The 21,166-nt window shown below is 44.4% G+C and overlaps 1 protein-coding gene and 1 long non-coding RNA gene across 4 annotated transcripts; one reads left to right on the top strand and one right to left on the bottom strand.

Annotated features, from left to right (window-relative positions):
• The first annotated feature begins 15 nt into the window (after positions 1-15).
• Positions 16-17,137, top strand: LOC135303556 (uncharacterized). 3 transcript variants are annotated; one of them, XR_010365025.1, is made up of 4 exons: positions 16-73; positions 1,160-1,211; positions 7,481-7,928; positions 17,009-17,137. It is a non-coding gene; the product is annotated as an uncharacterized LOC135303556 (long non-coding RNA). The 3 variants fall into 3 exon arrangements; XR_010365024.1 differs by lacking the exon at positions 17,009-17,137 and having other exon boundaries at positions 7,481-8,973; XR_010365026.1 differs by lacking the exons at positions 16-73; positions 17,009-17,137 and adding an exon at positions 82-245 and having other exon boundaries at positions 7,481-8,973.
• WEE1 (WEE1 G2 checkpoint kinase) lies at positions 10,474-20,761 on the bottom strand. Its single transcript, XM_064425517.1, has 11 exons — positions 20,065-20,761; positions 17,907-18,115; positions 17,347-17,413; positions 17,085-17,257; positions 16,144-16,265; positions 15,420-15,566; positions 14,944-15,039; positions 14,777-14,862; positions 14,509-14,679; positions 14,270-14,415; positions 10,474-11,805 (listed from the first exon to the last, which is right to left on the bottom strand). Exons 1-11 carry the CDS (start codon positions 20,629-20,631, stop codon positions 11,655-11,657), a joined length of 1,935 nt encoding a protein of 644 aa, XP_064281587.1. The 5' UTR covers positions 20,632-20,761; the 3' UTR covers positions 10,474-11,654.
• Positions 20,762-21,166: the final 405 nt, after the last annotated feature.

Here is a 21,166-nt window from a genome sequence, read left to right as displayed (position 1 = left end):
CCGCCCCGGCCCGCGCCTCACCGCCGCTCAGCGCGTCCTTCTGCGGCCTGCCCGGCGTCCTCTCCTGCCGCAGGTCTGCCTTTTATTCTTGTTAGGAATTTAACACGGTTAAATGGACAAGTGCTCGATCTTGTCCCTTTCAGTTTGTTTCTGCTGGCTCGCTGTTACATGGGCGGATAAATTGACATTTGTCGCTTTAGTGTTCTTCAGCACAGTGAAGACGCTGTTCAGGGTTTTCACCTCAGGTGAGATAGTAAATAAAACAGGCTTTTCGTTGTGATGTGGTACTGGATAGACAAAATAAGCACTACGTGGTAATGCAGGCTGTTGTGAATATATTAGTGAGCCCTATACTGACAGACTTATTCCGTCTTTCCAAATAATTCCCCCCTAGAAAATTGTGGGTTTTTAAGAACAGGAATACAGCTGAGTCTGTGAATGGAGTTTATGAAAGTGTCAGGTCCAATGTTCCCAGCAGGATAAGTAAGGAGAGCAGCTTTCCTCTTGGAATTTTTCTGCCCCAAAAACAACTTGGAAGGAAGGCTGCACACAGCTGGAGAGAGTGCAGTGCAATCCCAGTGCAGGGGGAGAGCTAAAAAACCTCCTGCTCCACTGCCTCCAGGGCAGAACCCAGACAAAATGTGATCAAGAGGAAGGAATTGTGTTGTTGGAAGGTGTTTTTGAGAGTCGTTGGGTGTTTGGGGTAGTTTTTTTGTGCTCAGTCTTCTTTAATGCTGTGGGTTGGGAATAAGCACTGGTGAGGGCAGCAGCTGTGCAAGAACATCAACAGAGATTATTAAAACAAAATCAATTTCTGCATAATTTCTTCTGCATGTTGTAGGAAAAGAAAATTATTGTTTATGATGAATGCGCTGTGATCTCAGTGGTCTTTTTTCCACGTGTGAGTCCCTGTTTTTTGGCTAAGTGGTGTCTTGGTTGGTCTACTTAGCCAAAAATACCTCTTCAGACCGGCTTTGGGGAGAGAAATGGAATGGCCTCTTTGTACCTCTTGATGGATGCCTTCAGCATTTCAGTCTGAACAGCAAATACCATAAATCATGTCAGCAACACAGCCAGGATCCAAACCCCAAATGCACTGAAGCCCTAGGCCCGAACAGGAGCCATGCACTGAGGGCATCTCTGTGTGCTTATTTTGCAGAAAAGGACAGTGGGGGAGAAGAAGTGAGGGATGATGGACGTGGTCTTAGAAGGTACAAAACTCTCTAACACTTGCTGACTGGCAGAGGATGAGAAATAGGACTCCTGCATGCACTATTTCCTGCAATTGATAGAAAAATTCACACTTTTCTGTCTCTCTGTAACCCACATACATTGCTCTGAACACTGGGACTGTCATTCACAGAACACAGCCCATGATCACTTGAAGGTTTTATTTTCATGGATTTCACACAGAACCATTAGGATCCCAAGCTCAAGACACATAATAAACATCAGGGGAAAAAAATAGGTTTTGCCCAATTTTAGTCTTCAGTCAATTGCATCATTGGAACAAAAATAGCACTCAAAGTGTTCTGGCAGTACAGTTTGACAACTCTTTTGTACCAGGTGGTGCTGATTTATTGTGATTCCAGTAAAAAGGCACTCAGATTCTGAAGTGTCACTTAAAATACCATTTATTGCAGCCAGCATTCTAATGGAGAGAACAGTGTAGATAACCTTACATTCCTTCAGGAACCCTGGGCTGCCCAGCATCAACCAGGTGTGCAGCACGTCACACAGATCCTGCCCATGGAAAATTTACACCATTTTGGTCATTCAGGCTATTACAGCATTTTTGTACAAGGAGATAACCGTGTACATTGTTTCTATGGCCAACATAAAACATGTTCACACCAGAACCCTTTGCTGCCATTTTTAGACAAAGCACATGGCATGCAGGGGTTGTCATTGCAGGTACCACATAGGACCTGCCCAAAAAATCCTGTGGGACAATCAGCCAGGGAAATTTGTCCCCCGTGGGCCTGGAGGCCAGGCTGGACAGACAGCACAGCTCAGCACAAGCTCAGCACAAGCTCAGCACAAGCTGGGAAGTCACAGGCCTGACTTGCATGGACCACTGATCCTCTGGGTACAGGAGCAGGGCAGGTGAGCAGACAGCAAAGCCCACTGTAGGAAGTCATTCTAATTCTCATAGGTGATAAATCATAAGACTGGTTTTCTGTATGTGATGGAGGCTAGAATCATCCACAGGTTTTTATTCTTTAGAGATGTTATAGTCTCCAAGTAGCACAGTGAGTTCCCAAACAGTCTGCCTTATTCACTGAGCATATCCTATCAGCCTTTTTCCCCTGCTTTTTCCTAACCTTTTGCTCCATAATTTATTCAGGACTTTGGAATCCACAAATAATTGTTTATGCTCTTTCCTCAAGATGGATGCTCTGAACATGATTAACATATAAAATTATTTTGATAAAATTTCCTAATGAATCTGATTTGCTAACATTACAGCTGCTGTTATTGCCAGAAACAACTACCATTGTAAAATACATTGGCATGTCTCCAATTAGGAGACAGCTATTCCACTTTAGAAGGAGAGACAACTTTTATACATGCAGATATGTTGCTAGCTGAGCACCCACAAGGTCACCAGCAAACACAGAAGACCCTTCCTAAAGTGCATTAAAATATAGTTAGATTCTGTGAAAAGTCACTAAAGAAAAGCAATTAATGTAGTTCACACATTAATCTTCTAATGGCAGAGACTTAATATCTGCTTTGAACAGAGTTCAGTGATTTTTTGGCAGTTTGGATTTTTGGTAAAAAACAATAGAGTGGAAAAACAAAATCCAAACTAAATGCTCCACAGATTGTAAAAAACAATGAAATCCCACCACACCCACACATCTAAAAACCAACCAACCAACAACAAAAAAACAATCAAACAAACAAACAAAAAACTTCCAGAAAACAACCCACTAAAACCCTGTGTGCTGCTTTTCATTTTCTCTTCATTCTTTTTGCTGGCTTCTGTTACTCCTGATTTAAATGACATGCTAAAATCCTTTGCCAGAACAGGATTTGTTTTCCACTCAGAATATAAATAGTCCCATTCAGGTCACTAGGTTAGCAGCCCATACTTAAATGTTTCATTAAAATGAGTGGTTTATAAAGTCTCAGCTGCTCCAGCACTTGGTAGGTTAATCAAGAGGATACTTAGAAGTTGTGCATAAACCTAGCACATTATTTAATATAGCCATACTCATATTTAAATCCTCAGTGTTTTTATGGGATTGAACAAACTGAGAAAAAACAATTTAAGTGAAGATTATATTCAGGCAAATTTACTGTGGAATGAAACCTTTGTTTTTTATGCTTACCCAAAATAGCTTTAACAAAGTTACAGGACTTAACTGCATCCACACCCAAAGTGTGAGTTATTTTAAGGAACCCTTCTATTTTGATATGCTAATCTGGATCTTTGCTTATCATAGACTTTACATTCTGAACCTTTGAAAAGAAGATTGACATGTACTCCACTAACCATTAATTAACAGCAATCACACTTATCCAAGAAACCCTTGATAGCACTACATAAACTCTAAATTGCTTGCTTGGTACAAAAGCAAGTTCTGATGCAACTTCACGTACTTCTGCTTTTCCTGAAAGTTATCTGAGAGCCCAGCAACTTCATTTAAAGTCTGTGCTTATTCTAATTTTGTTTCCTCACCACAGTTAAAAACATGACTGAGGGGAGGGAAGACTGGCTCGGTCTCACAGAGTGACTCACAGATTCAGGAAGGAGCTTTAGTTAGACCCTGCTGAGGCTCAGCCTTGAGGGGTCAATCACTTTTCTCTTGGTCCTCTTTGCAGAAACTTAATTACTCCTTGTTAGCCAAATAATAAGTATTTGTCAGGGAAGTTCTAACCAGAGGAAAGATTACGCACTTGAACCGTTACTAATTTTGTTTTATGCCACTGAGTCAGTTAAACTGACATCAAGGAAAGAATTCCGGCACTTCAGTTCCCTGCTCATTGTTAGCCCAGGGAAAATCTTCCCAGCCTTGGCTAGAACAGTCATTTTCATTCTCCACAGGAAAACGAAATGGAAGCAAACAGAAATTGAAGACCGTTAAGGCAACTTTGCAGCAAACTGTGTTTCCAATGTCTGCCACTTCACAGCAATGTTTCAGAGGAAATAAAACTGAGGCAAATGCTGGGTTTTATTATCTATGCGTTAGTTTCTGAATAGACTACTCCTGCCACAGAATAACTCAAGGAAACATTGAGGGAGAGTGTAAAAAGCAGTAAGTATATTTGACATAATAGCATGACCCAATCCTCAAGCCATATGAGGATTTTGTCTTTTCTGTTATTTTAAAACACTGCAGTAGTTTTAGGTGAAACAGCAAGCAGCATTAGATGCTGAATCAGAATGCCAGTTTAGTCTCCCCTAGAAAAAAAAAAAAAGGAAGAATTTTCCATTCACTTCCAAGACTTTCAGAGCCATCTTTAAAGGGATTACAGCAAGGCACACCTATTTCACTATAGTTTTCTATCTATACACGTGTGCCCAATACATGCATTTTTATTTAAACTTCAGAAAACAAACATAATGTAGGGGTAAAACATCAGGTTACCTTTCAGTTCCTCCCTGGTAACACAATTCTTACTCTACACTTTCAGCTGATAAGGTATTTCTCACCAAGTTACAGGATTCACCACAGAGAACAGAATACCACAGACACCTTACCTGCAGAGAGGAAGAGGAGATTCAATCCCATGTGTGCTGCAGTACCCATCTTATGGGGTGGAAACTGGAAAGAGAAATAACCAGTGGAAAAAGCCATTTAAGCAGGGTCAAGGTAGAAGAAAGTCAGTCAGAATCAAGGAATCTTCAATGCTGGAAAAGATCTCCAGTATCATTGGGCACTCTTGTTAACCCAGCACTGCCGTGTTCACCACTAAACCATTTCCCCCAGTGCCACATCCACATATTTTTTGACTTCCAGGGATGGTGCTTCCTTGGACAGCCTGTTCCAATGCCTAATAACCTTTTCAGTGAAGCAATTTTTGCTGATGTCCCATCTAAACCTCTCCTGGAGCAGCTTGAGGTCGTTTCTTGTTGTCCCGTTGCTGTTACCTGGGGGAAGAGGCTGATCCCCACCTGGCTGCAGCCTCCTTTTCAGCAGTTGCAGAGAACAACCAGGTCCTCCCCGAGCCTCTTTTTCTCCAGGCTAAACACCCCCAGCTCCCTCAGCTGCTGCTCACAGGACTGGACACAGCACTGGAGTGAGGCCTCACCAGTGCCCGGCACAGGGGATAATCACTGCCCTGGCTCTGCTGGCCACCTGTTTATGACACAAAGCAGGATGCCCTTGGCCTTCTTGGCCACCTAGGCCCACTCTGGCTTGTGTTCAGCCACTGTGGACCAGCACCCAGGTCCTGTTCCCCTGAGCAGCTTTCAGCCACTCTGCCCACAGCCCACAGCGCTGCCCAGGGTGGCTGTGACCCAAGGGCAGGACCTGTCACTTCGCCTTGTTGAACCTCATACAGTGGCCTTGGCCCATCAATCCAGCCTGGACCCAATGCCTACAGGATCAGAAGGAGTTTAAAATCCCATGTGCTAAGGTGTGGATCAAATATATGGGGAGATTCTGCCCTGAATCTAAGTAGATGAGAATGAAAAGAGGCAAGAGGAAAGAGCTGCAGAGGCAGAAACTATCACCTGAGGCTGGTGAGACTGCTAAAGGTTGGGAATAGCAGGTGTTTCTCCTGTCCCCCCATCCCTATCCTGTGAAACACCTTGCCTAAAATACTTTCATTAGTGGTGCCTTCTGCTGTCTGTAAATCAATAGATGAACAAGATCTCCATCAGGATGCAGGCTGAACACGTAGAATCTTCCTGTGTATAAATTCAGCAACAGCATCAGGTTTTATGTCCATTAGCTCCCTTGTCTGGCAGCAATCTGAGGAATACACAGGAGGTCATTAATCAGAGTCAGGCCACTTAGTCTGCTTTCATCTTGACTCAAAGAGAAATCAGTTTAGACCAGCATGATAATTCAGATGTCATGCTAAATGCTCATATTGTGTATTGTAAGGGAGTCAAATGACAGGCAAAAGGAAGATCTTTGAAGCCAATGCTTCAGCTTTTTCAAGACTATCCAGAATCTCAAGTTCATTTTTAGGCGTGTACAAGCTCAGATCTCTGAGCGACGTGTTAAACAATAATAAATTGCTTCCTGTTTAATTAGGCCCAGCAATATTCTCTCCTCGGGGCACCTCCCTTTCCCCTAGCCAATCCCATTATACTCTGGGAAGACAGACTCTCCATCCAGTTCCAGCTCTCAGACAGAAGCTGTTTCCTGAGTGCTGTCCTGCCCAGTTTCCTCCTGCTTTCTCTTGCCGTGTTTCTGGAGCTGAGAGCCTTCACTCAGCTCAGCAGCTCCCTCGAGGGATCCAGGCTTCACGGGAGGAAGGGAGGGCTCAGCAGGGCTCAGCCCTGATCTGACTCCACTGGCCATGTTTAGACCCGGCTCCCCAAGCCCAGTTACAGCAGGGATGTTTGCAGGCAGCACACACAGGGGTTTATTAAACACCTGCACACATTACACACCAAACCATGTATAGATACACACGGTGAGGGTGCCCTTTCCAAGCCTACACAACCAAAGGGGGATGGGGATAGACAAATGAAAACACTCTTACTGAGCTACTGCTGGCAAGAGTGCTCAGTCACTGCTGCAGAACAAGACAATGCCTTCTAACAATCAGGGTTGAGTGTCATACCAGCACACAAACACTTCAAAGACAAAATTCAATGCACAGTTAACAGTTTTGTCCAGCAGGTGTTGCTGGAGACTACAAAACACATTCAGGCAAGGTCCAGCTGGCCAGCTTTTGGGAGGGTGTCAAACACACGGTGCTCCCCTGCCCCAGGTCAGCAAAGACAAGTGCCTAAGTATACTTCTATTCATGAAACTTTTCAGTGTTATAAAGTAATGCAAGCTGTGACATTGAAATCCTACTTTGGAATATACAAGCAGTGCCTAACTCCATTTCTAAGTGGAGGGAAAACTTGTCTGTGACTTCCAAAATAAGCCAATTTGACAGTAAGATTTCAGGTTCTAGATTTTAGTAATTCAGATCCATTCCAGCTGATAAGGCAACAGGATACTTGGAAACTGAAAAATGAATCCAATAAAAACTAGAAAAAACCCCTCGACAACTGCTGTGTAGGGATTACAAAAAAGAAGACAAAAAAAACATACAAAAATGTTTGACCTCCAACTGTATTTTGACAATAATGGCATAAACAGAATTTCATGTAGTACTTGAACACCAGCTGTGATTCAATATTTTTAAGTATACCATTTATGATTCAATTCAATGGTTTAGCCTGCAAGCCCATCAGTATTTCTACAGACAACGGAAAGGTTTGAATTGCAAGATGAATTATCCAAACAGTGAATCAGTCCTTGATACTTGAAAATAATTTTTCTGTGTTGTGTCTTTACAGGCAACTGAGTCTGTAGGAGCTTTAGTCCATCACACCACCCACTGTTTGGCCAGAAGATGTAGAAAGACTGAGCAAGACCAAGCAGGTGGTGTTGTCCAGTAATGCATCATTAGAAGATGGAGAAGACAGAGGAGCAGACGAATATCTAGAGGAGGTGGGGGTATGAAATACCTGCTTTCAAGTATTTTTACATTCACTTTGAGTTCTTCATGAAGTCCTGTAGTCTGATGAAAAAAAGTTAAGCTTGGGAAATTTCAGCCAGATGAATTCAGGAGAAATATGGTTAAACATTAAATGTAGCTATTTTGAAGAACACATTTTCCACCCAACTCTAATGCTTGCTTCTTAAGTTCAGCTGCAGCTTTCCTCTCCAAGTGCTGAAGCTCATCCTGTTACACCATGCTTGGTTGAATCTCAGCTAATACCCAACTCTACATTTTTGTGAGAGGTGAGAAGCTCCTCCTTCCACCTGCAAAGGCAACTACAGATAAGTTCTGCTCAACTACAGATAAGTTTGGCCCAAGTCTTCTTTTTTGAAATAATTTGTAAGCTGCCAAAAAAAATTCCTGTAAGATTGTTTCTATTAAAAAAAGAAACCCCCTTCAATGTCAGTAAAAATAGATACCACTTCTGAGTAAACATCTGAATCATGAATCACTGGATGCTGAGAATATTAATGGGAAGCATTAACACACACTTCCCAAATTCTCTGCTCCTTCCCACTAGCCATTGATGCAGCCAGGATTCACTGCCTCACCAGCTGCATCAGAAAGGCTCATGAAAACTCGAGATAAAATTCTGTGATTCCTACTATAAACTACTTTAGAAATCTGAAACACCTTTTTAAATACTGTCCTTGGCACACAGGGAAAAGTTAAAACATCTAAAGTCACTTCAGTCCTATGGTTTAAGCAGGGCACCCCTTCAATGGCACACAAAACCTGTGACCAGCCCTAGAACAGACCCACAGAATTTTTTAGGTGGAAAATACCCTTAAGGTCATGGAATCCAACTGTTAACCCAGCTCTTCTGAGTCCACCACTCAACCATGTCCCTAAGTGCCACATTCACACAGCTTTTAAATAACCCCAGGGGTGGTGACACCACCCACCACTTCCCTGGGCAGCCTGTTCAAATGCTTGACAACTGTTTCAGTGAAGAAATGGCTCCTGATATCCCATCTAAACCCTCCCTGGCACAACTTGAGGCTGTTTCCTCTTGTCCTATCTCTTGTTGCTTGGGAAAAGAAGCCAACACCCACGTGGCTATTGTCTCTCTTCAGGCAATTGTAGAGAGAGGTAAGGTCCCTCCAGATCCTCCTTTTCTCCAGGCTAAACACTCCCAGCTCTCTCAGCTGCTCCTCACAGGACTCTCCAGACCCTTCCCCAGCTCTGTTGCCCTCTCTGGACTCTCTCCAGCCCCTCAATGTCTGTCTTGCAGTGAGGGGCCCAGAACTGGACACAGCACTCGAGGTGTGGCCTCACCAGTGCCCAGCACAGAGGACAATCCCTGCCCTGGTCTTGCCAGACTCACTATTGCTGATCCTGGCCACTTGGCTCGTGTTCAGCCTGTGTTGCAGCACTCCCAGGTCCTTTTCCTGGCCTTTCTCCAGCCACTCCTTCCCCACCTGCAGCACGGCCTGGGGTTGTTGTGGCCCAGGGGAAGGATCTGGCACTTGGCCTTGTTGGACCTCCTGCAGCTGTGTCCTCAGCCCATTGATCCAGCCTACCCAGAGCCCTCTGCAGAGCCTTCCTGCCCTCCAACAGATCATCACTCCTGCACACCTTGGTGTCACACTGAGGGAGCCTTCTGTCCTCTCGCCCAGGTCATTGACAAAGACATTACACAGGACTGGCCCCACTCTGACCCCTGAGGAACAGCACTAGTGACTGGCCTCCTGCAGGATACAGCTCCATCACCACCTCCCTGGGCCCAGCAATCCAGGCCATCCTTTCCCCAGCCACCAGCACAGCTCTCCAGGCCCCCAGCACAGCTTGTTTGCACAGCAATGCTTCTACTGATGGTACAGGCCTCTAAAAATGGGGCATGAGAACTGTACACAGAACTGTAATAGGTATAACAACTTCTTTACACTGTAGAGACAGAAAGGCTTAAGTTCACTGACCACTCTCCACCTGGTATTTCTGACTGCTTAGAAGTATGCTTAAAGGTTTCACTTAAGGTAGATGAACATTAAAACACTGCAACAAACTCATGTTTTTAAACTCTCTCACAAACAAGACAGGGCTATCTTATAAAGTAAAAACCTAAAGGTATTTCAGCATATACATTTCTTAGTTATCAGTAAAATATCAGTATTCATATACCTTAAACCAATCCTCTGAATTTCACTGTCATACAACTAGAACTGAGAACTCTTACTTAGTTATTTTCTGCTAATTGCAAAGCTGAATTTTGAGTCCACAGAGTTCAGGCACAGCTTCTCTGAGTCACCTGTGGCTCTAACACAAGGCAAAACCTTCCACAATAGACTGATCTTAATTATTAAACCTTTGTTTACTATGTCTCTCTTTACATGTACCTGCATGCCACAGGCCATGCCATTATTGTGTTCCTGAAATATTCCAACTCCTCCCAGTTTTCTTTCCAACTTCTAAATCAGCAGCTCTCTTCCCATTCTCAGTAGTTCCTGCATTTTTTCCCTTACCTCAGACCCAGCTATTTTCTCCCATAGTTTCTATTCCTGCAGCATCAGTCATGAGTTCCACTTCTTCCAGGGGTTTCCTCTTTCCCAATGCAAACCCATTCCTGAGGCTGCAGAGACAGACTGCTGTGGACACTAACACATGGAGTAGGATCCTTCTCTCCTAACTATCAGCAAGTCTCTTATCTCCCTCGTCCCACTCTCAGGAGAGGGAATCACAAGCATTAGGCATGAGTGGGAAGCGGATCTCATCAGGACTTGCCATAGTGTATTCCCAACTCAGTATTTTATTTCTGTAACTACAAAGTTAAATAAGTGTTACACAATATTAAACAAACAGAACTTTTAACTTTAATATTCAAATTCAACACTAGTAAGAACAAATAGAGCACAAAAGGGAAACATTGTTTTAAGTAAAATGAATGAAGAGACAAGCCAGTAATCAGAACAGTTCTTCTGTCAGCCTAGGTTCAATATCAGCACTGGTTCCATGGCCACATTCTGTTCCACATATTGGAACTTCAAACTGAATAGTTAAGCTGTGTCTGCTGGCATCCCAGACTGCAGTTTCTGTATAGTACACTATAAGCATGATCAAACTTATGTACATAAACAATGAAAAACAACCTGAACACAGTAAACAACTATTTACAAGTAATCCAACATAAAAAAACAAACATACAAGAGCCTCAAGAATGGGCAACTGAAGAAAATATGAACATTCAGAGAACCTTATTAGAAAGTAGAACAAAACATGAATAGCAAAGACATTAACAATTGCACTACACTAATACAGAGTCCAAATATTAAATTGGTGCATTTTTTCACAATGCACTAGCTTTGAGAGAAAAATGCTGCCTTCACTAAAATGCAGCTTACATTTGTTTCACTTAATTGCTTTAACAAGAAGCCTGTTAACACAATAATGATTGTTTTAATGCTACAGTTTACAGCAAGGACATTGAACTAAAAATAGCAGCAGTTCCACATGGCACTTAATTCCACAGGTTCCTAAGCTGTGGTTTATGCAATGCCTACAAAGTGCTCCCAGTTGAATACACAAAAAAATTCACAACAAAAGTCTACCTGACATCAGGTACATTGACTGTAGGTGGCCTTAAAGCCTGTCTTTTAAAATTTATTCCCCCTCTGCTCCAAAAAAAAAAATTAACTATCAAAGTAAGGCCCCCTCCCCTCCTTCTTAAAAGATTAGGGATATTGCTTCTTCTTACAATGCTGTAACACTACAAAGCAGCACACCACTATAGTGGTTAACCCTGGGACAAGATAACATCTAACAGTGTAACCGAAAGGCTTATGGAATAACATCCAGGATCCTCTACAGACCGGAGAGTAACCGAGTCCATCAACCCAAAAGGTTAATACAGAACCAGCCATGGAGTACACGTAAAAACCAGAAGCAATAGCTGTAAAACTGGTGATACTGACTACAGGACAGGAAACAGGAACTGAAGGCTTCCTTCAATTCCTTAGGCAGGGAAGCCGTGGTCAGTAGATGGTGAGGCTCAGGGAGCGGTTCATCTTCTTCCCGATGAGCCGCGACGGGCGGCTCTGCGTCGTGGAGCGCGTCGTCATCCTGTCCGTGAACAGCGCGCGCTCCTCGGCCGCGGCCTTCGCCAGCTGCGCCTTCTTCAGCTCCCTGCAACACAGGACACGGTGGTCACACCCAGCAGTGCCCACGGGGACACTGCTCATCACAGCAAGAGATGGCCAACCAGCTACAGCAGGTCACAGAGCAAGACTTAGATCAGTTTTGGGTCATACTGAGAGCGTTATGATTCGCATCCACCTGTTTCCAACCAGAGGGCAGAGGTGGGATGCTCATTACTTGTCTAGATGTTCTTTCTTTTGAAAAAGCAAGGGAAGGAAATGAAAAATTCACACAACTCAGATTCTGAAATCCAGCCTGTTACAAGCAGCTCAGCACTTCAATTACCAGGACTCAGGAGGGTGCTTTAGTTCCTAGCACAAGGCACATGTTAAATCAGAGTTCATTACTGAGGCTTGCCCAAAGGAAGCAAATTCAGCCACACCTGAACTTCTGTGTGAGACTCAGATACTTAGATGAGCACAGGTGTGGGTAGCTGGCAACAGACAGCTCAGGAAACATCCTTTCCCTTTTGCATACCCACATCAAAAGCTGATCACCACCTCCACATTTTTTGCCTAACAAAAATGGGAGCCTGCAAGGCAGAGTCACTGAAGGCAGCACGGGCCATTAGCCCTGTGCAACATTCTGCCAACTGTTCTGTTTCAGAGAATTACCAATATCCAGCCTGAGGAAAAACTTCATTCAAACTCAGGATAAAATTATAAAATAGTCCAACTAAAGAGCACAGCTATCTTTATAAAGATTCCCCCCCATACACTGCTTTTCTCCTTTCTTCAAATACTGGCATATGGCTAAACCTCAGCCTTCCCCCATACTCTCTTCTTTCCACAATCCATTAAAGAACTTTCTCTACTGTAAGAGTGAGTATTTGTAATCTCACTTTGTATCTGGCTGCAAAGCAAAATCAAATTTTACAAGCTTGCTACACATTGGTGTAGGTGTATTCAGTTTTAAGCTACATGTTTAATAAGCAATTCCCATTCTTTTAAACCGGAGTATTATTCATTAACACCCGTGCCCCATCTAATCACCCCCACATTATCACTGTGCCAGTTCCCTGGAAGAGAATGCAACCAATTTTCAGTCCTCTTCTTTGTGAACATCAGTCACAAATACACACTTGTGTGCTTGCCCAACCACCACACCACATTACCAGGAAATTTAGTTTTACAATATCCTTCCACTCTTCCCTAGAAGTCTTGAGTTCTTGCCTAGAAATCTGGAATTCTTCCTTCCTCTGAGGAGGACAACACAGTAGAAAAGCTGAGTTGCCTTAAAAAGATTATTTTCATTGAAGATTCCTTATACACAAAAGTGATATTATAAATTGTTCAAATGCAGAAATTTAAGAAAAAACAAAATCAAAACAAAAAAATCCTGTCCTCCCCAAACTACCCGAAGTATTTTATGGAGCACTATGCCACACAACATTAAAAATTACTGTGGCTAAGTGTTGTTTTTAAATAATTTTTGGATTTGCAAGGATGTATCCTTGTTGCCAGGCCAGAAGGAATCTTCACAAAACACTAGCTTTGCCATTTTTCTCTTTCAAGTGATGCAAAAAGATGTTGTCTTCACACAAGCAAGCAACTTACCTCAGCAAATCTGCCCTTTAGCAACCTGCACAAGTTGTCTGATTATTCTTTCAATGTAATTCATAATATTATAAAGATAACCACCTAATCTAGTACATCTGGCTGTGGTCAGACTAGCAATGGCAAGATAAGCAGGTAACAATGGAGTGAACTTGAACATGAAATTAAATCTTCATTCAAGACATACCACTCAAAAAGAAATCAGTGATCTATATTCCCTCATAAAAGCCTGCCCATTATGTATAACACACGCAAAGATAACTGTAGTGAAAGAGTCAGATGGCTGCTTATTAATTTACTAACTCTTTCCCTGAAACTTAAGCAGAAATCAGACTTGCCTAAAGGCAATCTCTTTTTCCAAGCTTTAATTCAGAGTGAGTGTTTGTGCAAAGGGTAGGACAAGATGACCTCTGGATACAAATTATTCTCTGTTGACCCAGTAACACTGCTGTGTACAGGTCAAATTAGTCCCATAACACTCCTGATGTGCCATTCCATTTAGGTTCAAAACAAGTAATTTAAGTAGTTTTCCAAAATTTCAATGTACAAATGACCTAGGAAAACACAGACTCAAATCACACAGATGTAAGCTAGGCTATACCTGCCACAAAAGTGTGCGCTGTCCTGAAACATTTGTTTAAAACCATAATGTTTTGTATGCCTTGAATATTAATAGTGCTGTTGAGATTCCCCTAGAGTGTTCAAGCAGTTCTTTCTGTGGACAAAGTTCCTTTTAAAGTTCCATGACCCACTTTGTACTCTCAGGTATGCACATGCATACAGATTTGTGGATCTCACCCACAAACAAGGACACTCCTGTTTTATCATCACTTCACTCTCAGGTGAGAACCTGTTAGAAATGAAGTCCTGTTGAAGGACCCCAAGGACCTACTTACTTTTGCAAGAGGGAGTTCTTGAATTTTTCAGCGTTCAGCTCTATCCGGAGCTGCTCCGCGCTCTTTTTTGCGGCAGAGAGAAGCACTGAATGCTTCACTAGTGCCACAGCCGAAGGCCTTTTCTCAGGATCAGGATTAATCATAACCTTGGGGAAAAAAGAAAACAAGGCATCCTTGGTTAAGGCCAGCAAAACAATAAATTACACTTATCAGCGAGCCACTAGTACAGGAGTTCTTACTTTTAGTAAGTCTAGTAATTCTTGAGAAAGCACTTGTGGTAGTCTGGGCAGTTTTCCTTGCCGAATTTCGTGCCACTGGTCCCCATTGGTTGGAAGTGGCTCAGCGCCAGCAGCACAGACAACAGTCAGAGCGAGAGCAAAAATATCTGCTTTTGGCAAGTGAGTGTAGTTCTGGAAAAGAAAACAGGAAAAATAAATTCAGCATTTTTTCCTAAATGAAACAGCATGCAGGCCTAACACCACTGCTTCCCACAAGCAGAAGAGTTACCTCTTGTAGGACTTCATTGGCAAGGAAACGGCTGTCACCTTCTTCCACTTGAGGACTGGAGACTCGAGTTACATGGCCCAGGTCACCTGCAAGGAGAAAAGAAAGTTACTTTTCAGAAGACAACAATATGATGCAATTCTTTTGCACACAAGTGTGCTGTTTCTCACCTATTTTAAATATGACTCTGTCAGATGACCAGTCATCATCATCGCCTTCCTCTAGAGTTATACTCGGGACTGATGTTCTAGATATGAAAATGTTACCTGAAAAAGAGCAGAACTGTTAAAAGAAACATTTCCGTACCATTTCTACTTGACCTAGTTTCAGTACAGTTTGCTTTAGTTTTATTTGTATATAAACCCTGTTCAAAGAATGAGAAGCTATAACTGATTCGCTGTGGCCCCTCTGCTGGGAAGGCTGCCAAGTGTTATGCAAGTAGAGTCAATTACACAAAAAGGACCCAAGATAAACTCAACAGTTTAGGTCTGCTGGCCAATTTTATAACTGACATCTTTGTGCTCCTATTCAGAGCTTCAGGGAAGAATTTACAGTTAGTAAGGTGGGGCTAACTGTTCATTTTTCTACAGCAGATTAAATGAACTGAGCAAGTTGTCAATAGAGAGTAAAGTAGTTACAAACTTACTAGGTTTGATATCCATGTGTACCAGGGACATTGAATGAATGTACTTTAAACCTCGAGCCACTTGAAGCAGCAAGTCCTTCAGTTCTGGTTCAGTAAAGTAACGCATATTCCTGTAATTTTCACTTATGGCATCTGCTAAACTGCCACCTAAAAAAACATTAAGAAAACAAGTTATATTTTTGCATCAAACAGCTGACAAAGTAACAACAACTAGCTCCCAAAATTAAGTTAATATATCACAAAGAACTTGCTGGCAATATACAATGAGTAAAATATAGTGGTGTATCCTCTTTTTAGCCATATAACAATAAAATGAAATTCTTTTCTCCTGTTATTGTCACACTAACAAGATATTAACACAAGAGAAAGGGCTCACTCTCTCTTCCAAATGGCTGTCAGAGCATCAACAATAGCAAAATGCTTCAGAACAGAGTTTAATCTCCTTTTGAATGGAAACTCTAGCAATTTCCTCCAATCCAGCTTGTACTACTGTAAGAAGAAAGAACAGTTCTTCTGCTCACAAACACCTCACAGTACTTCCAGTATGCTTAAACATGCATGACTCGGTCTGCAACTTTGTACAGTTTTTGTTTCATCCATCTGAATTGCCTTTTCAAGAAAGGAATGTCAGTCACTTGAGAGAAAGACAGCATGAGCTATTAATAGGGTAATCAGTTCCTAACTAGTGTTAAGAGCTTGTAGATACCTGTACACCTTTACTTACCATTGCAATATTCATTCTGTATAAGCATGTGATCATCTTCTGCCCATGCAGAGTAGTACCTCACTACATGAGAATGCTGTCCCAGAACTGCATGTGCATAGACCTCTCTTAAAGCATTCTGCCTGTTAGACACAAAACCAACAGCACACGTGAGTATTGCAAGGTGAAATTAGTATAATTTCTTATTACAGTAGGTACTTCTAATTAAAATACTCCTATTCAATTCTGTGCACCCTAAGCTGCATTTGTACTTATGTCCAAACAGCTAAAATAATTTACATTATATTAAAAGACTTAATATATGGAACATCAAAAAACCAGTGTGGTGTGGGAGCCACACTTCCATTACATACTTGCCAGTAGAAATAGCAAACTTTGAGATGAATGACTGAAGTTCTAGGCAAAAAATAAAAGGGCTCATAAACCAAGGGTTTGACTGAACTCAATTTTTGTGCAACTCAGACTTGTGGGGTTTATATTGTAACTATTTGAACACACTATTGTGTGTTCAAATATTTTTAATATAAACTATTTGAACAATTATTCCCCACACTATTGAAGTGTGGGGAGAAGTCCTGGATCACAGGCTCATTCACAAATGCCAAAAAATACCCCCAAACTGACTTAACTCATCTGCATGCCACTCAAGCTGACAAGGATGAGGACTGAGTTGGGAATAGTGCCCTCCTTCCATCTCTCAAAGAACCACCCTTGCAAGGAAGTGTTATTCTCACTTTGAGAACAGTCTGTTTCCACACAGAATACTGGGACAAACATCTGGCAAGAGAGAGGCCAATCAGCCTCTTCTCCCCAGTACCTTTAATTCATGTTTGTTTTATACTTTCCTCTTAAATGCCTTCTCTAGACACCAACACAAAGAGCCACGTGAAGAAAAAACACCAAGAGAAGATTTTAAAGTTTTAAGAGCAGGAAGTACTCACTCGTCCACTGAGCCGGCCAGGGGTTTCTTGGATCGTTTTATTGCATAGATGCAGCCATCCAGCCTCTTCACACACTTAAACACAGAGCCAAATTCACCAGACCCAATCTTCTCCAGTTCATGGAATTCAGTTGCATACCGTGACTTCATGTTACTTTCTGTTATTGTTATCCTCTGCAAAGATTAGCAAGGAAAATATTTAGATCTGCAGATACACAAATGCAGATACACAGCCTTAGTATCAAGGCTGAAAGATGAATTACCTTAGCAGGTCTCATGGTTTCCTCTTCAGGCTCTCCATCACTTGGTTCCATGTCCTCTCCACAAGAGCTGAAATACACACCAGCAATAACATGGTTTAAGTAAACTTAAAACTGAAGCCCAGAAGCTGTTGAATTTTTCTGAGATCTAGTTCTCCTATTCTATCTAATTCTAGTTAGCTAATTGAACACTAGACATCTATAAACACAAACTCATAAAATTGCCATGCTAATATCTTTGTCATTTCTTTCTTCATGTTTCACACTTGTGTTTAATACATTTTTTTTCCTCCTTAAGAGAAGGCTGTGCATGGCTGATTATATGATAGAAAAAAGACCAGCACACAGCCTAGTCTGTCCTCTCTGTACAGCATCCAAAAGATCTAGTGCTAAATGATTATTTCATTATATCATGCCTCTTGAAGCACATGCTTCAAGAGCTGTATTATATATTACTAACAATCTGCAAGCAAAAATACTTTCTTAGCAATTTGTAACAAAATTTTTGCAGCCAAGAGTAGTTCTAAATACAAGTTTTATAAACGAAGCTACAAGCCACTCACTCATTCCAGTGTATCCTCTTCCTCCTACGACATTTGCCTTCGGAGTTGTGAAGGAACATGGAGTCGGGAGTGAAGGGATTGATGTTCACATGAGGTGTTTGTCTAAAATCTTCTTCTTGCTTCTCTGATTTCCCAACATTCATAAACAGCGAGCCCCCTCGAAGTTTGACTGAGCTGGAGCCTAAGCCTTGTGCTTTAGAAAGCAAACTCTGTATTTAAAAAAAAGAAACAAAACCAAAACATTTATAGTCATTTCTAGCCTTGATATTGCCTTAGACATTAAACAGTCAGGTCATGCCTGAAGCCATCATTACAGCATTGTCTAATTAAAGTTAGCATCAGTTGTTTAAATATCTGCATTTGCATCAAAAAGACTTTCTAAGAAACTACTATGCTTTGTACTCTACACAGAAACAGTTCAAGCAAATAAGTATTAAAATTATTTTCAAAAGATAGTAAAGATGATGAGAGTAACCTTTTTTCTGTCTTCAATCATTTCATCACGTAAACTTCTTGGACAAATCTTTGTCAATTAAGTGAACACAGATGAAACTCGAAGACAGTCCTGTACTGTATCACTATGATTTGCACATGCATGATGTGGAAGTTAGATCAAACAAGAAATGATCTTTGGATTCTACAAATTTAAGTGACAATCTTAAAAAATTAATGCAACAAATGCAACATTTAATATTGATGCACTGGTGCATTTTCTGAGCCTACAAAAATGGTTCAAGAATTGGCAGCATGGCTGCACTGTCAGTTAAATATCCAAAACCGATCTTCTGGGTGCTAATTTGCCAGACCAGGCATCTTCCAGGCACACAACAAAACTTCTCCCAGTAACACTGGAAAATCTGCACCTGAGTCTCCTTCATTCTGGTGAGGATGCAAGGATGACTGGATCACAAGCAGGAGCATCACCTTACCCTAACAACAAAATAAAGATTTGACAGGACTAAAGCCTAAACCACCACAGGGAAGAACAGTCAGTACATGGGAATCTCAACTGCAATCCTCAAATCTGCCCTAGATGAAGAGCTGTGCTTCTCAGGACACATGTCTGTACTTCCACTGGATACCTGAACCAACTGATTCTTCCAAAGATAACCTATGTAGAATTTGGCCACCCAATTTAAAAATCCCACTGAGCTGCTGTGTTAAGAACTTGTTTTTAGTATCACATTCCACAAAACTTTTGCAGCGCTGAAGCATCTGCTCCTGACAAGGTGTAAAATCATCACCAATTTTACTTTTACAAACTTGCACCACTGATTTTTAGCAATGAACCCTCACTGGAGATGGAAGCTGTAGAAAACCAATTAAGAAGGAAGCCTTCCTCGCACCTTAAGTCAGTTGTTTTCCATCTATAGTCTATAGACCCCTGGGAGATTATCCCCGGGGATTATCCCAGGATTACTTCTAAAGGGCTATACGAAAAGTAATGAAGAAAGGAAGCCAATTATCACTAGATTTAAATTAACTATACGGGATTCTACACAGCGTCGAGTTCAAAAGTTGAAATGCCTTCCAAAAGTCTGCTATTGACAGAGTTAAGAGCTACCCACCTCTCCCTCTAAACTCCGGACTCCACCGGTTTCCCAGCACAGCCTCTCAGGGTGCAGGGGTGCGGAGCTGAAGCAGCAGAGCCCACGAGGCTGGAGCAGCCTCTGAGATCACCGTGAGCCCGGCCCATGACCCAGCACGGCCGTGCCACCCAGCCCACCGCTCTCAGTGCCGTGTCCAGGCTTTCCTTAAACACCTCCGGGGACCGTGACTCCGCCGCCTCCCAGGGCACTCCATTCCGATGAGCAATCACCCTTCCTGTGAGGAAATTCCTCCCAGGACGCGCCAGCTCACCGAGAGACGCTCAGGATCACACCCCGAGCCGAGCTTTAACTTTCCGGCTACACCCCTACCAACGCCCACTCCAGCACGCACTTCAGGAATTTCGATACTCTACGCTCGCACTTTGCTTTCCACAAAGCACTGCCAGACTCGGAAAGCCTTTTTGTTTCTACACGACTAACACCTAAGTGCCCGTGTCCCGTCGGGAGGCGGCGCCCCCGGCCCCGCCCCGCCCCGGCGGAGCCCCCGGCGGTCCCGAGCGGCGCCGCCGCCGTTACATAACGGACCGGCGGGCCCGGCCCCGGCTCACCTTGGGCGTGTGCGGCGTGTCGAACAGCCGCAGCTTGCGCAGGGTCTTGTGCGGCGGCGTGCCCGGGTAGTCGGGCAGCGGCGAGCCGGGCTCCTCGCCCCGCGGCCCCCGGTACCCGCCGGCCGCCGGGTGCGGCGGGGAGCGCTCGCAGCAGCGCCGGCCCTTGTGCGGGGCCAGCGGCGAGGGCGAGTCGAGCAGGAAATAGGCTCCGGGCGACTTGACCGGCGAGGAGCCGAAGCCCTCCTCCTCCCACGAGTCCCCCTCGTCCGGCAGCGGCGCCGCCGCCGGCTCCATCTCCTCCTCCTCCTCCTCCTCCAGCAGGGGCGGGTCGCTCCGCGCCGGGGTGCGCGCGGCCGAGAGCGGCGAGTCCGCCTCCTGGAACGCCGAGTCCTCGCCGGTGCTGTTGGCGCTGCTGCTGCCGCAGCCTTCCTCCTCCTCCTCTTCCTCCTCCTCCTCGCAGTCGCTGTGGCCGCTCAGGAACAGCAGCTTCTGCCGGATCGGGGCCGCCGCCCGCCGGGCCGAGACGCGCCGCGGCGGCGCCGCCCGCTGCAGGCTGAGGAAGCTCATGGCGGCCGCTCCGCGCGTGCGGCTCCCGCTGCGCTGCCCGCGCTGCGCCCGCGTGCGGTGCCGGTTCGGCTCGCGCTGCCCACGAACGGCCCCGCCGCGCGCGCCGTTCGGACTCCGCGGCTTTCCCGCGACCGTTGGTCACGTGCCGCGCACGCCGGCCAATCGCGCCCGCCCACCGGGTTTGAAAACACGGCGCGCGGGGGCGGGGCCGCGCGCGGCCGCGTCACGGGCCGCTTTGGCGCGAGCGCGGGGGCCGGGCCGGGCCGGGCCGGGGCCCCGCCCCCGAGGCGGCCGCGCGGACGTGTCCGCCCGTGAGGCGCGCGCCCGGCGCCATCTTAGCCCCGGGGCGGCCCCGCCCGGGCAGCGGGAACCGCCTGGAGACGGCGTCCGGGAGCGCCGGGAACAGCGCGGGGACGGCGCCTGCCCGGCCCTGCCAGCTCCCGGGACAGCGCCCGGCGAGCTCCGGGACAGCGCGCCGCCCTGCGGGACTGCCGCTCCCCGCTCCTCTGCAACGTGGTCTTGCTCCCGTAGAGCT

This window comes from Passer domesticus, chromosome 6, assembly GCF_036417665.1.
Source record: "Passer domesticus isolate bPasDom1 chromosome 6, bPasDom1.hap1, whole genome shotgun sequence".
In the NCBI taxonomy this organism is placed as follows: domain Eukaryota; kingdom Metazoa; phylum Chordata; class Aves; order Passeriformes; family Passeridae; genus Passer; species Passer domesticus.
This window is presented reverse-complemented; position numbering and strand designations above follow the sequence as displayed.